Consider the following 16,278-nt stretch of genomic DNA (forward strand, 5'->3'; position numbering starts at 1 on the left):
ATTGACTTAAATTGAGCAATAAAAAATCTTAATCTTCAACAAAGCATATCAAAAGATTTCTATGAATGTATAAAAGTATACAATCGTTAAAAAGATCACGCTTGCACGCTTTTTTCTTCACCAACTGAGCAAAGATTCTCTTTTTCTTTGAACTGCTTGTCAACAATCATTGAAAGATTATTCAAAACTCTTCTGAGGTTATCGTTTGTGCCTATTACGTAGGTTTGAGGGACAATATAAGTACATGCATGTACAACAAAGAACACGGGTGAAGGCTTTAATTCGTATTACTTACTTTCGAATACAGCGCATGTGCAAGGAATGGTAGTTTACGAAGAGTTCGACCACTTAGTTGATAACTTTTTCTAAACAGGAAAATGAGAGAAAGAATACTTCGTAGGTTTATCACAGTGAGACGCTTGACTGCTCCTTGCAAGTTCAAAGGAGAAGGCCTCCCAAAGAAACCTAACCAAAGTCAACCAATATTCGTGATTATTTGAGAGTGGTCCATTACTTGATAACTACTGACTACGATAACAAAGAAAAAACATCTTTAAGCCTTAAATGTAGATGTAATACAAAGTTAAATTTTATTTATGTTGCAAGTATTAAGACGGTATATTTTAAACCTCAGTCCTAAATTATTTGAGAACTCATCTGAACATGCACAAACAACTCAACAAACTGTTCGAGTTTACAATCATGGCAATGACAAACAGAACAAGCTTGCATCCTTCTGTGGTTCACTTGGTCACATATTGGGAAATCATAAATTTCAATTATAATGAGAATTTAGTCATTTAACAAATTTTTCATATTCATAGTGATGGCAACAACAAGCTGGACCTATTTTCATCACTTACTGAGTAATTAATCGCTTGGTCACAAAATATAAGAAGATCATCTGAGCATGCGTACGCTTGGGCATGCAGCTTTGCTCAAGCATGCAAAGTCCACTTGACCAATTGTCCGAGTTGATAGTCATGGAAACGACCAACTACATTTACTAGCATCAATTAGGGAGTATATAACTTGCTTATTAACAAACTATTAAAGATCTCAACTGAGCATGCGCAGTTAAATTGATTGGCTGCCAATGTTCATGGTCATGGCAACGACCAATTGCATCTACTAGCCCCGATTTTGAAGTAAATAGCATGTTTAGTAACAATTTAATGGAGAAATCATCTGCGCATGCGCTCGAGCATGCGCAGCCCACTCGACTAATTGTTTATAGTCATGGCAACGACTAACTAGATGTACTTGCACTACATCTGGGGCAATTATCCCACTTAATCGCAAATTATCAAAGAAATTATCTGGGCATGCGCAGTTGTGACTTTAATAATACCACAACTTTCGTAAGCCTCTAAATTTTTGTATATATAAATATATCTATAGCTTCATATAGTAGATGTCAACTAGCAGTGGAAGCTGGGTGCGATATAGTATGCAGTGGCTTAGGGGTCCACACTTCGGTGGCGACCGCACTCTCCCTGCGTACCCCGAGCAAAGCCTATCGCAGGTGATCTCGGGGTCTGATGGGCGGAAGCTTGCTATTGCATCTCCCAAGTAGGATAGCGTGGAGGGGCCGAAATCTGCTACCGAAACGTTAACATGCCGCGTTTTAGTGCCTTACGCTTAAGAAGGTATCGGGAAGCATGGACCGAAAACGGGGTTTTTTCCTTTCAAAATTTGTCTTTTTTCTTTACAAGAATTCTTCTCATAAAAGAAACTAGAACATACTGCCAGGGTTCAGACAACTTCTGAAAATCCCCCGGGCGTAGTTTCGTTTTCTTTGTAAAACGAGAAGAATACTAACTTGAAAACATGAAGACTGGGTGACATAATATTTACCATAAACTAAGACAAGAAATGTTTATTTTACTCTGTGACATCACTTTACTTTGAAAGGTTTGAAAGGTTTGAACATGGGAGTATCGTTACATGTTTGTAGATGTAGATCGTCCAGGTTAGTAAAGTCCTGAAAAGAACTGTTGTTGTTGATGCTGACTCTAAAGATGACTACCGCTAAGGTTGTTAAGAAGTCAGTCAACATCAACATCAACAGTCCTTCGCAGGACACCACTAACCTCGACGATCTACATCTACAAACATCTACTTCACTTACTCGGCTATCTTCTTTAATTCAAGACTACAGTGTGTTACATCGTTGTCGACAAAGCTACAATGGAAAATAGGGAAAAAAAGTTGTACATCGGAAAAGAAAACCATGTCATCAACATAGAAGTGAACAAAAAAATTTCTAACAAACACCGTCAATTTTCGTCAAAATAAAATTTCGTGTATTTTTTCAGTTGTACCTTAAATCCAAAATTTGAGTGGCTGGTGATATGATACTGGTCTGTGATGAAACGGTGAACATTAATTTTGATTATTAAAAAATTATCTACAATGCAATCGTTTGCAATCAATTTCTATATAGCTGCACACCTCTCTATTTAAGCAAGATGTTTGTATAACTTGCACAAACGACTATATTGTGGTATGGAAATAAAGCAGTAGACGTAAAGGTACAAAGTACTGAGAAGAGGGGATATACTTCACGAGGCAAATTGTTGTTTTATATTGTATATGATGACAGGTTGCGGTAAGCCATTTCGGCGTTCCTTTTGGCCAGAAAACATAATTGACCGGCAGCCATTTCGTTGATCACGTGCACAAGAAGACATAAGTTACATACAAACAAATGGTAAATTTTGTAAATAGCTTTGGCTGATGGCGGACCAATATACTGTTTGATGTCGGCTCTGTGGGCGAACAAATAGCGAAGTTAGATGAGAAAGTGAATTAAAAAACTTTCGAGTCACAAACATATTTTTCAACCTGTCCACGAACGCAACGTCTATGGCTCTAGTTATGTTCGATGTTGTCAATATAATTACATTAGGATGTCTGAAATAAGAAGAAAACAACATTGGGAAGACTAGGTTTAGCAAATAAACGCATAAATGTAGTTCAAATCAAGACTTCTGTAAATACGTAATTGATAGATAATAAGTATTTGACTGAGCAAAGTTGTCATCAAGCAAGTTTGTTCATGTCATATAAATATTTTCGTGCTTTTACTCCTGTAAAAGCGACAACATTGTAGAAAAGAAATAATACATAGTTCTAAAGATAGCAAATACCATAGTGAATGGTAAATGTAATATAATAAGTTGATAAAGACTGTTGTCTTGGCATTATAAATATCGGTAGATTGTAAATTTTCATTCAGCAGACGTTGACACCTGAGGAGTAGTCTGCCGAAATGCATCGTGTCGTTTAATTTAGAACTATTGGGTTAGTGCTCTTTACTTACAACAGTTCTTGTAAGAACTATCAACTTATTATATTACTTTTACCATTTACTATGGTATTTGCTATCTTTAGAACTATTTTCTACAAAGTCTCTATTTTATTAAATAATACATAACGCAACAACCCTGCCGGCTGGCCTCGCCGTTCATATAACCGAATACAATCTCTTAGTTCACTAAAAAATCCATGAGAACGCAATGTTCGCCGAAATGCATATTCTGCTTATATTTTGCATTTACAGTTTTATATGGTCAATTTGAGTGAAATGCATTCACAACACGAATGGCATCTGAAGGTTCTTGTCCGTTCAACGCAGATTTTCTTGCCGATGTTAAACTTTCAACCTTCAGAAGTAAAAGATATGGATAGCAAAGGTATTTTCCTTAAACATTACCGACAAGCGTACATGTGCTTCGGGTATTTTGTGAAACAAGAAACACAAATAGTAAATGATTTCTCATCTATCTGACCATGAGCATTAAGAAAGAAATGTTTAAGCAAAGTTTACCTCGTCGATAAGAACGCAAACTAAAGCTTATTTGTCGTCAATAAACTCTTGAATTTTCTGAAACATTTTCATCATTAACTTTCCACTCTGTTTGTAAGGAAAGATAATGTCAATGTACATTTTAAATTACAGATGCTTTTTAATTGGATATGATCATTTTGTGATACGGAACTAGATTTATTAACTTCAACGACATCTCAATCCCAGGTATATAAATGTCAGTTTTCTGAACTGATATTTTGATGTGAGCCGTGCATTTTATATTGACAGGGGGGTGACGACAAAGGTTTCACGGAAAATTTATGGCAATGTAATTTTTGGTTCCAGAGGATTTTCGCACTCGGTGATGTTGCTTTGAGCTATTCAAAATGATGCCTACCTCGGAAAATAAACTGTGAATGTTTATTTCAATAAGCTGGCCATAGTTAAATCTAAGGATTCAAAAGTAGAAACACACTTTAATTTATAGTTCATAATCCTTAGGTAGACGACAATTTCATTAAAAACAAAGTAAAAGATAATGCCAAAAAAGAACATCTTGTAAACTTAAATAAAAGTTACAAAGCAAAACAATTGAAAGTGTAATATTTACATTTTTAATCGTCTTGTTTTCTAAATTTGATGTTGAGTTTACAACATTTTTCGGATATAACCTTTTTCGGATTATACTTTGTATTTATAATTCACGACATAACAATAAAATTACGTGGAAATATTAGTTGCATTACACACATGGATAGTAATGGATTGCGATTTACGTAACATCAAAATAAAATGTAGTGTTTTTACCTTTTAGAAAGTCGTATGGATAATTTTTGAGCAAGCGCCTTGCATAAGGATGTTTCACCAGTACCGGTTGGCTCTGTGAAAGTTTTAAAGAAAAGCTCAACTCATTCTTCTGGATATTTGCAGTAGATCACGTGAAGACAAACATCATGTACTATGAGTGGCTGTTGTTTGATTGGCTTCGTTGTTTGTTTTCGAGTGACGTCACAGCGGTACACAAACATGGTAGCCTTGACGTCATTTAATAGTTGGCTCGTTAAAACACCATCACGTCTCTCGCGTTTCATTCTATATGATTGTAGCTAACTTATTCTTATCAATACTTTGATATGTGATTTTCAATCTTGAATGTTATGAGTGATAAGAGATTTACTCCGTTAAGATGAGAGTTGTTACAAAGTCAACACACGCAAAATAGAATCTAATTTGATTCGCAAAAGATACACGTGACGGACGATGACGCAAGGACTCACGTCTGGTTACCAAGGAAACTAACTTACCATGCAATAAGGTAACTTTATTTCACGAGATGATGTTGAAATCCACGCCTCTAAAATATGATTCAAACACGTGACTAATATATACTTTGAAAATGTCATTGTTTGGGAGTGATTTTAAAAAGATGGAAAAACGAATGATTTTGCAATTTGGCTTCTCTAAAAGTCTTCAGTTCAATAGTTTCATTTCACACGACAAACCTGTCGGAGAAGAGAATGTCGTTGCCGCATATTTTAGCAACTAAAAAAATAAGATAAAAATGAGATACATGAAATATCATAGTCATGGCACGACATATACTTTCGTAAATAAATTAGAACAACAAAATTTTTAACATTTTTTAATCGATATAACTCGCTAGAATTGCTGAGATGTGTATTTTTAATGTTTACTAAGTAAGCTTTGTCACCACTACGGTGCACAATGTCATCGCTTGCGTAAACCTTTTGAAAATATTAGAGATTAATAAGTTAGCAGATCAGTAACTCCGTTGATCAGTAACTCCGAGTACATAATGTACATTGGAAAATAGGAGAAATTAGGAAAATCCTTAAAAAATCTATTTGACGTTTTGACAGCTAACTGTTTAAACGTTAACTTATTTCGGCGCTAAAGACGTCCTTAACAAGCTACAATTTAAACTTCGCTTACGAGAGAAATCATTAAATGTTCATTATGAAGAACAACCTGATTTTTCATCCGAGTCAAAGAGCAAGCTTTTCCACAAGCCCTGAAAATCCTCTAAAATGATGAATTAATTGTATTAGTTGCTAATACTTATAACTCGTGAAAGCGAAAAGACCTGGGACTGAAGTGAGTTGACCACCTGCAGGCAAAATTTACCCACCTGTAGGCAAAAGCCAGTTGTCTGGAGCAGATATATCATCCTCAAGTTCTTCATATCCATGCCCCCCATCATGAAGTTGATAGACATGATACTTTAGCATAACTTTTCAAATCAATTATCTGTTAAAAGAATTATGAAGGTTTGACAGAAATATGTACTTCATGTAAATCTTCATTATCAAACTACCGTAAATGCTCGAATAAGCGCCCAGCTTCCAATAAGCGCCCCGCTTCGAATTAGCGCCCCCTAGGACTCAAATTTTGAAATAAGCGCCCCCTCGAGAAAAGACGGGTTTTGCTAAGCGTCCTCTCAAATAAGCGCCCCCACCCCCACCCTTCCCCGATAAAAGATGAACTTCGGTACTCAGTTCGATACACAGTATTTTAATTTTTACATCGGTAACGGACATTCGTTAGAACTCAAAATCAATGTTCTTCAGAGGTTTGCTTCTCATTTGCTTGATTTCAATATCCATGTGGGCACATAGGAGCTTTACTTTATCAAGTTCCTCGTTAAACTTTGCTCCCAGTCGCCGGCTTCGTGTTACTGCTTTAAAAGTTCCTGGAACAACTAGGCCGTTTTCAAGTTTTCTTTTTCCAGTTACTTTTACCTCCACCGCATTATCCTCATGAGCTCGTAAAAATGTAAACACGAGGAAGGAAAGTTCAATGGGCGCATGTCCAACCAGCTTGCCACTGTCTTGAATAAATGTTCCAATCGCATATTCATCGTGCTCTTTAGCCTCCTTTCGATCGTCTTTCCGACACACTAGCCGTTCTCCAAGCTGTGGTGACCATTCAGCTTTATAAACATGGTGTCCTCTTATCACAGACGCAAATTCTATTTCGTAAACCATTTGCCAAGTAAAGGTATAGCTTGAACGCGCCATGTTGTAAACAGCAGATGAATGTCACACACGTGTTTGGTAGCACGTGATACAATGTGATCTTCTCATGGGAGGTCTTTTCCGGCCTTCTCGCATTACAGCATGCTTACCTTTGACATCATGGACGAAAGTATAACTCTAGCATCTACATCGCACGCAGGATTGAAGAACTCTTCTTATTCTAACGAATTTAAACTTAAGGCTGTTCAATTTGCCGAAGAGTGTAACAGTAACCGAAAAGCCGCAGCAAAGTTTGGTGTCGACCGCAAGAGAGTAAGAGAATGGCGACAAAGAAAAGCAAATTGGAAGATACTAGCAGCAAGAGAAAGCGGCTTGAAGGAGGCGGACGAAAGCCATTCGATGAAGACCTAGAAGAAGCATTATTACAGTGGGTACATGAGCGCCGTTCCAATGGCCTTCGTGTTTCCAGAAAAATGATCGCAAACAAAGCAAAATTTTTCGATAACGAGAAATGCAAAGAGAAGGAAATGCCACCATCGTTTCTTGCCAGTTCCGGTTGGTTACAGCGGTTCATGTCAAGACATGGTTTGGCAATCAGACGCAAAACCACTGAATCACAAAAGGACCCGAGAAAGTGATAGACAAACTCATAGCGTATGTTTTGCAGATTCGCCGGCAACGTAAAAATCGCTTACCAAGACAGGGATATCATTGCAATGGATGAGACAGCAGTATGGCAAGATATGGTATCAATACCACGGTCGACAACATTGGCGAAAGCACAATTCGATTGAAAACAACTGGCCATGAAAAACGAAGGTTTCAGTGTGTTTGACTGCAAAGGAGACGGTACCAAACTAAAGCCGTTCATCGTTTTCCAGGTGCCAAGAGAGTCGAAAGCACTGAATGAGGAATTCAGAACAAAGTGTGTCGTAGCGTCCTCGATTAATGGATGGATGAATGAAGAACTAACCGTTTCTTGGGTTAAAAGTGTCTTGGGCCAGTTTTCGTTCACCAGACGGATGCTGGCTTGGGATTCTTTAGATGCCACGTCTTAGACAGCGTTAAACAAGAGCTCAATCGCGCAAAGATAGATCCTGTAATTATACCTGGGGGGTGTACGAAATATATCCAAGCGCCTGATGTATCGTGGAACAAACCATTCAAAGCCAAAGTGACTGAGAGATATGACGAGTGGATGGCAAATGGTCAACACACGTTTACTGCAGCAGGGAACATGCGAGCTCCTCCTAGGCGAGAGATTGTCCAGTGGATCATTGAAGCATGGAATGATCTGGATAAGGACATTATTGTTAACTCCTTCAAGTGCTGTGCGCTGACACTTGCTGTCGACGGTTCTCAAGATGAGCTGATACACTGCTTAAAGCCGAGTCAACCTTGTCATTCTGGCCTGGCACAACTGAAGGCAGTTCAGCAGCAACTTCAGCAAACACTGGAGAATGATCCTTTTCAGGATATCACGCTATCAGATGTTGAAGATGCTGCTCCTGTGTCAACATTGCTTGATGACAGCGATACAGAAATTGAGATTGATTAAGGATCAAATGGTTAGCGAAAGACGCGATATAGCATAAACAATGTCAGTACTATTTTCATTGTGTGTTAAATTGAAGACAACCGCTGAACATTAACGGCAGGCTTTCTTTATATATACAAAACATTTCACGATGTTAAACGCATTGTACAATACACATGCCCTTTAACGGGCACCAGGAAATCGCTTGGAGAACATTTCAAGTTTCACAAAATGTTAATGTTGCTTTCTAGAATGTTAACGTTTTCAAAATTTTCATACTTATGTTACAGTTAAGGTCACAAGAAATAAAAATACCAGTGTCATTTTCACGTCAAAAGTCCGAAAATGAAATAAGCGCCCCCTTCCAATAAGCGCCCCCCTTCGAATTAGCGCCCCCCTCTCGCCTCCAAAAATTAAATAAGCGCCCGGGCGCTTATTCAAACATTACGGTAAGTCAATCCTCTAAGAGTTCTTGCATTTTCTTTTCCGTGGGGGTTCAACAAAAAGGGATGTGTGACATACCAGGGGGGTGTGAACAACCTACTCTCACACATGCGAAAGTAAATATTGTCTGATCATAGGGTCAATAACCCTGCCATATGTTGAAAAATTATCTGTGTCATACACAATAGTTATGCTCTTGACATGTTCCATTAAAAAAGGATCAACAAATTCTACGAAACATGAGTCGCCATGAATTGTTTTCATGTTGATAAGAAAGTCTTTGACAAGCTTTATAATTCTATACTCTGGGATAGTGCTAAAATAAAGTGGTAAATACTATTAAGATGTTAATGCTTATTATCAAATTGAATAAATGGTTTTGTTCACGTTTTGACAGCACAGTGGTATTTGAAGAAGTGAGTCTGTTGAAGCACAACATATGACCAGTGACGTCAATCTAGTAACATATTAAAATTATTCAAGTTTCTTTACAAAACAAAAACATGATTTGTTCATTACCTAGTTTCACCTGTAGCATGGTTTCACTAACACAGACTCACTCAACTAGATTATTACATGAAATGCAATTCAATATCCTTCTGCATACAGTCCTTTGTTCATATTATGAACTAACCTTTCTTTGCATTCATTTACTTCGACGTTTAAGAATGGCTGACTTGGTAAAGGCAGTGCTTCAGAAAGTTCTTGAACTTTATCCATTTTAACGATATTGCTTTAGTTAGAGATGTTATACAAAGATTATTCACAATATTGGCTGTGTAGGAAAAAACTTAAATATCTTTGCTATGTAGAAATAAAAATAAATATCGTTTCAATTTCCCGCTATGAAACTCAAAGTCAGACTCAGGCATAACAATAACATATATATCTATTACCTTGTTTCAGCTTTCAAAAAAAACTTTATATGTTCTTTAAAATATTATTTGTCTTTCACTCTTTTACAACAGATATGTGGAGAGAAATATTCTTGCGGAGAACGAATGCTTGTGAGGTTTAAAATTAAAAATTGTTATGTTGTTTTCTTGGAAGACGATATATAACTTTTACATGAAGTAGTTAACATGATAACGATGGTCAAATGTGGTCTTATTTCTAAGGAAATTTCTCAGAAAAGAATGGCCTATTTGAAGGAAATTTCTGGAAATTTCTCAAAAAATTAATTGTTTGGACAAATTCTTGGGCAATTCTTAAATTTTACAAATTTATATACACGCTTTTAATCGTGCTTGTTTTACAATATTTACAGTTGAGTCATTTTGGAAAACTGTATAAAACAAGATGAAGCATATGAAGTAAGAACAGAAGACTTTGTTACAACGATTCCGTCATTGTAGCAAACATATCCTAGAGCTTAATCTGAGGGGTGATGGCTCACCTGTATCACCATAGGATGCTTCTTGACATACGGTACACTGATAATACGTCAATCATCCCCAAAATAACTGAATAAAACCAACGTAATCCCTTCTCGTATAGAACGTCCTGTTCAAATCCAGCCAATCCAACTGTCTGAACAAAGCAATAATTTTTTTCATGAACTGTTTGAATAGAATATATCTATTTTTGAATGTTGTGTCAAGTGTCAATAAAGTGTTAAAGAAAAACAATAAGCAAAAGTTGGAACATTAACGTCTACGTAATCACAAGCATAAGCAACGAGCGTGCTTATGACTCTCTCGAGGGTTTACAGAAAAAAACATCAAAAATCATATTCTTCTTTTCAATATTTTATACTTCTTTCAGCTTAGGAAACAACATAAAAAATAACACCACGCTTTTTATGGGCAAATTTATTCCTAAAGCTCCTCCCACCCACTCAAAAGAGCGAAGTTACACCATTACACAGGCTTAAGGAAATGTGTTAGGCATTAGCTGAAAGAAGAACACAAAAGAACAAGAGAAAAACGAAAGAAGATTTCCATGTCTTTCTGTGTAAACTCTGAAGAGAAAAGAAATAAAGTTTTATCGTTTATGCTTATTCTATTCGTATGTACCATGCATTCAATTTTGTTTTCTCATGAGACCTAAAAGACCAGGAAAACGGAAATTCTTTTGAATATTGTTTTGTTTATGCTCATGTTGATTCTAATCCTTCATTTATTCTGTCTTGTTTCACAATTAATAATCACTTTTGCTTGTGCTGTAAGACTAGTATGACCAAAGACAGCACCAAAAGCACCTTCTCGTTGTGTAACTTTGCCATTGGAAGTTGAAAAGAAGAAAATCATTTTTCTATGACAGCCACAGGCTAAGTAACTCAATTTTAAAACAAATAATTTAAAAGTGTACACGGTTAAGAATCACTGACGATAATAAGAAAAGATGGCAATGAAGTGAACGCAAGAGCCAGGGTGTCACAATAATTTATGATGCTGAACATACTAAATTATTTGATCAGAAACCATGTTAAAGTACTAAGAAGTAACCAAAGTGATTAGTGATTTATTAACGAACATAATAAGTTCATGGTGCGATGATTTCCGATACTGAAAAAATCAATTCATTTCTCTCGTATTCTATATTTCTAGACAACAAAGTTGACTTCAAGATGTTGCTAACGGAAGAAACAGATCATCCTTCGACCCAAAAACATCCTTCTTCATTGTCCATATCAATAATTCGACCGACCAACAGAGAGCTAGCTTATGTTTGATTATTGCCTAGTTCTGACACGTGCTTGATTTGGTAATAACTGGGGGATTTGGTAGTAAAGAGATGTGCTGTACTTGTGCAACAACTGACTGGCGCTTCTATATACCATGGAGTAATTTTGTAGATGTTAGCACAAATCAGTTAACATGCTTTAGAGCATGTTAATATAAGAGTGCTTCTTGCGCTCATATCTTGTGTAAAATTAAAACAAAATCTAATTTACATTAAATCAATCATCATGGTTGAAAGAGAAATTGCAATACGCTGGCAGAGTATTGCAAAATCTTTAAACTCAACATCTATGCGAAATGATTATCACGAGGCAGTCAGACTAGCCGTCTACTTTGAATATTTAATGGTTTATTTGTGCCTATGATTGCACTGTTATAATATTGAGGGATGTTATAACAGTGTCTACAAAACAATAAAAATTTAACTTCCGGTGATGTTCTAATGTTTGGTAAATGATTTAGCCAAAATAGCTATTTTGTATGATTGTATAGAACTATTGCAATCATAAAGATAATTCCTCGGGAGAGGAAACTGTTTCAAATTTTCGAATCCAACTTGAGGGCTCGTCATGAATGCTCGTCTGTCCATTATGTTCAATGGAGATGATTGACTTCGTTTGAAAAATCTGACAGTAACTTTTGTGCCATAAAAGTAAACCTTTCCTGTAAATGTTTGCAGTTTACAGCTGTTTTCTGGAAATCATCGTAAAGTACCAGTTTTGATAGAAATTTCGACAGATCGTCTGCAAACACTGGTTTTTGAAAATTTATATGCTCCTACAGTTCGTCATGATTGTATTTTAACATTATTCTTACAGTTATTCATGGCACTGAACGATGAAGATTGAGACTGCGGTATGTGTTTGTTTGTCAGTTGTTTGCTTGTTTGCTTCATCATACTGCAACTTTTTCCTCAGTATTTTTCAGATGCAGAGGTCGATAAGATCAAGAATAGCAGAACAGAGATGTAAGCATGTATTTGTTTGTATCGTTCATCAAATCTTCTTTGCTTCAATTTCTTTCAGAACCACATTGCCGTAACCTGTCATTGTCAAGCAACGCTTCTTGCAGTAAGTTAAACCAATATTTATTACTTATTTTTGGAAGATATTAAAATTTAAAGAAGGCATGTTTCGAGAAGACAAAATTTTCGACTTCCATTCTTCGGTGTTTGCAGATGATCATAAACATGCACAAAAACACAAAACATGCACATAAAAGATTTTTACAATATTCTAACTAAACTAGAGAGTTCCCTCGCTCTCTAATTTAGTGAAGAATTTCAAAAAGAAATTCAAGTATTCCAAAGAGACTTCTGCCACCTATTTTGAAATAACTTGCACAAAATTTCAAGCAGCGTACACTTGATATTCTCATAGAAATTTTTTGTAATTAAAATAAGATCATACGTATGTAATATAAAATTTGACTAAATCAAAACAATTTTTCAAATGATAGCCAAGTATTCGAAACTTCGATGTAAACTAATAGAATTTGTATGAATACAATTAATAAGAACTTACTGTTTGTTCATTCTTGGAGGAAGATTGGGTGGTTGGAAATGGCATTAATTTTTTGGGAAACGGATGTTTTATATGGACCGTTTACATTCTATATAATAAGTCGTTCATGTTTTGATTGACGTTGTCAGTCAGTGAATTGTAAGTCAAGATGTATCAACTATGAAATACAACCGGAAATCCTTATATATATGTGTCTCTATGTATTGTGTTCAAGAGTAAAACAATCTTCCTTATTATATTACATTTACCATTCACTATGGTATTTGCTATCTTTAGAACTATGTATTATTTCTTTCTCTACAATGTTGTCGCTTTTACAGGGAGTAAAAGCACGAAAATATTTATATGACATGAACAAACTTGCTTGATGACAACTTTGCTCAGTCAAATACTTATTATCTATCAATTACGTATTTACAGAAGTCTTGATTTGAACTACATTTATGCGTTTATTTGCTAAACCTAGTCTTCCCCAATGTTGTTTTCTTCTTATTTCAGACATCCTAATGTAATTATATTGACAACATCGAACATAACTAGAGCCATAGACGTTGCGTTCGTGGACAGGTTGAAAAATATGTTTGTGACTCGAAAGTTTTTTAATTCACTTTCTCATCTAACTTCGCTATTTGTTCGCCCACAGAGCCGACATCAAACAGTATATTGGTCCGCCATCAGCCAAAGCTATTTACAAAATTTACCATTTGTTTGTATGTAACTTATGTCTTCTTGTGCACGTGATCAACGAAATGGCTGCCGGTCAATTATGTTTTCTGGCCAAAGGAACGCCGAAATGGCTTACCGCAACCTGTCATCATATACAATATAAAACAACAATTTGCCTCGTGAAGTATATCCCCTCTTCTCAGTACTTTGTACCTTTACGTCTACTGCTTTATTTCCATACCACAATATAGTCGTTTGTGCAAGTTATACAAACATCTTGCTTAAATAGAGAGGTGTGCAGCTATATAGAAATTGATTGCAAACGATTGCATTGTAGATAATTTTTTAATAATCAAAATTAATGTTCACCGTTTCATCACAGACCAGTATCATATCACCAGCCACTCAAATTTTGGATTTAAGGTACAACTGAAAAATACACGAAATTTTATTTTGACGAAAATTGACGGTGTTTGTTAGAAATTTTTGTTCACTTCTATGTTGATGACATGGTTTTCTTTTCGATGTACAACTTTTTCCCTATTTTCCATTGTAGCTTTGTCGACAACGATGTAACACACTGTAGTCTTGAATTAAAGAAGATAGCCGAGTAAGTAGATGTTTGTAGATGTAGATCGTCGAGGTTAGTGGTGTCCTGCGAAGGACTGTTGATGTTGATGTTGACTGACTTCTTAACAACCTTAGCGGTAGTCATCTTTAGAGTCAGCATCAACAACAACAGTTCTTTTCAGGACTTTACTAACCTGGACGATCTACATCTAAACATGTAACGATACTCCCATGTTCAAACCTTTCACTTTAAAGTAAAGTGATGTCACAGAGTAAAATAAACATTTCTTGTCTTAGTTTATGGTAAATATTATGTCACCCAGTCTTCATGTTTTCAAGTTAGTATTCTTCTCGTTTTACAAAGAAAACGAAACTACGCCCGGGGGATTTTCAGAAGTTGTCTGAACCCTGGCAGTATGTTCTAGTTTCTTTTATGAGAAGAATTCTTGTAAAGAAAAAAGACAAATTTTGAAAGGAAAAACCCGTTTTCGGTCCATGCTTCCCGATACCTTCTTAAGCGTAAGGCACTAAAACGCGGCATGTTAACGTTTCGGTAGCAGATTTCGGCCCTCCACGCTATCCTACTTGGGAGATGCAATAGCAAGCTTCCGCCCATCAGACCCCGAGATCACCTGCGATAGGCTTTGCTCGGGGTACGCAGGAGAGTGCGGTCGCCACCGAAGTGTGGACCCTAAGCCACTGCATACTATATCGCACCCAGCTTCCACTGCTAGTTGACATCTACTATATGAAGCTATAGATTTATATTTATATATACAAAATTTAGAGGCTTACGAAATTTGTGGTATTATTAAAGTCACAACTGCGCATGCCCAGATAATTTCTTTGATAATTTGCGATTAAGTGGGATAATTGCCCCAGATGTAGTGCAAGTACATCTAGTTAGTCGTTGCCATGACTATAAACAATTAGTCGAGTGGGCTGCGCATGCTCGAGCGCATGCGCAGATGATTTCTCCATTAAATTGTTACTAAACATGCTATTTACTTCAAAATCGGGGCTAGTAGATGCAATTGGTCGTTGCCATGACCATGAACATTGGCAGCCAATCAATTTAACTGCGCATGCTCAGTTGAGATCTTTAATAGTTTGTTAATAAGCAAGTTATATACTCCTAATTGATGCTAGTAAATGTAGTTGGTCGTTTCCATGACTATCAACTCGGACAATTGGTCAAGTGGACTTTGCATGCTTGAGCGTGCTGCGCATGCCAAGCGTACTGCGCATGCTCAGATGATCTTCTTATATTTTTGTGACCAAGCGATTAATTACTCAGTAAGTGATGAAAATAGGTCCAGCTTGTTGTTGCCATCACTATGAATATGAAAAATTTGTTAAATGACTAAATTCCTCATTATAATTGAAATTTATGATTTCCCAATATGTGACCAAGTGAACCACAGAAGGATGCAAGCTTGTTCTGTTTGTCATTGCCATGATTGTAAACTCGAACAGTTTGTTGAGTTGTTTGTGCATGTTCAGATGAGTTCTCAAATAATTTAGGACTGAGGTTTAAAATATACCGTCTTAATACTTGCAACATAAATAAAATTTAACTTTGTATTACATCTACATTTAAGGCGTAAAGATGTTTTTTCTTTGTTATCGTAGTCAGTAGTTATCAAGTAATGGACCACTCTCAAATAATCACGAATATTGGTTGACTTTTGGTTAGGTTTCTTTGGGAGGCCCTTCTCCTTTGAACTTGCAAGGAGCAGTCAAGCGTCTCACTGTGATAAACCTACGAAGTATTCTTTCTCTCATTTTCTTGTTTAGAAAAGTTATCAACTAAGTGGTCGAACTCTTCGTAAACTACCATTCCTTGCACATGCGCTGTATTCGAAAGTAAGTAATACGAATTAAAGCCTTCACCCGTGTTCTTTGTTGTACATGCATGTACTTATATTGTCCCTCAAACCTACGTAATAGGCGCAAACGATAACCTTAGAAGAGTTTTTGAATAATCTTTCAATGGTTGTCGACAAGCAGTTCAAAGAAAAGAGAATCTTTGCTCAGTTGGTGA

The 16,278-nt window shown here is 36.3% G+C and overlaps 1 protein-coding gene, 2 long non-coding RNA genes and 1 pseudogene across 4 annotated transcripts; 2 read left to right on the top strand and 2 right to left on the bottom strand.

Moving 5' to 3' along the window:
* Positions 1-181: 181 nt before the first annotated feature.
* On the bottom strand, positions 182-5,402 carry LOC124445842 (annotated as a pseudogene).
* Positions 5,403-9,035: 3,633 nt separating this feature from the next.
* Positions 9,036-10,430, bottom strand: LOC124446024. 2 transcript variants are annotated; one of them, XR_006948323.1, is made up of 4 exons: positions 10,188-10,430; positions 9,688-9,795; positions 9,426-9,524; positions 9,036-9,248 (listed from the first exon to the last, which is right to left on the bottom strand). It is a non-coding gene; the product is annotated as an uncharacterized LOC124446024 (long non-coding RNA). The 2 variants fall into 2 exon arrangements; XR_006948324.1 differs by having other exon boundaries at positions 9,036-9,355.
* A 2,816-nt stretch (positions 10,431-13,246) lies between these two features.
* On the top strand, positions 13,247-14,278 carry LOC124445848 (pachytene checkpoint protein 2 homolog). The gene is made up of 4 exons (XM_046996638.1): positions 13,247-13,565; positions 13,642-13,708; positions 14,047-14,087; positions 14,221-14,278. The coding sequence occupies exons 1-4, from the start codon at positions 13,474-13,476 to the stop codon at positions 14,276-14,278; spliced, it is 258 nt and encodes an 85-aa protein (XP_046852594.1). The 5' UTR covers positions 13,247-13,473.
* A 1,217-nt stretch (positions 14,279-15,495) lies between these two features.
* On the top strand, positions 15,496-16,250 carry LOC124446046. Its single transcript, XR_006948330.1, has 2 exons — positions 15,496-16,100; positions 16,185-16,250. It is a non-coding gene; the product is annotated as an uncharacterized LOC124446046 (long non-coding RNA).
* The last annotated feature ends 28 nt before the right edge of the window (positions 16,251-16,278 follow it).

This window comes from Xenia sp. Carnegie-2017, unplaced genomic scaffold, assembly GCF_021976095.1.
Source record: "Xenia sp. Carnegie-2017 unplaced genomic scaffold, XeniaSp_v1 HiC_scaffold_11, whole genome shotgun sequence".
In the NCBI taxonomy this organism is placed as follows: Eukaryota; Metazoa; Cnidaria; class Anthozoa; order Malacalcyonacea; family Xeniidae; genus Xenia; species Xenia sp. Carnegie-2017.

What these genes read in the sequence shown, in the direction of transcription:
- LOC124445848 (XM_046996638.1), top strand. Translation starts at nt 13,474, where the DNA reads ATGTTGTTTTCTTCTTATTTCAGACATCCTAATGTAATTATATTGACA. An exon ending in ACAAAATTTACCATTTGTTT is followed by an intron (nt 13,709 to 14,046) that starts GTATGTAACTTA and finishes GTTTCATCACAG; the next exon opens with ACCAGTATCATATCACCAGC. An exon ending in ACTCAAATTTTGGATTTAAG is followed by an intron (nt 14,088 to 14,220) that starts GTACAACTGAAA and finishes TTTCCATTGTAG; the next exon opens with CTTTGTCGACAACGATGTAA.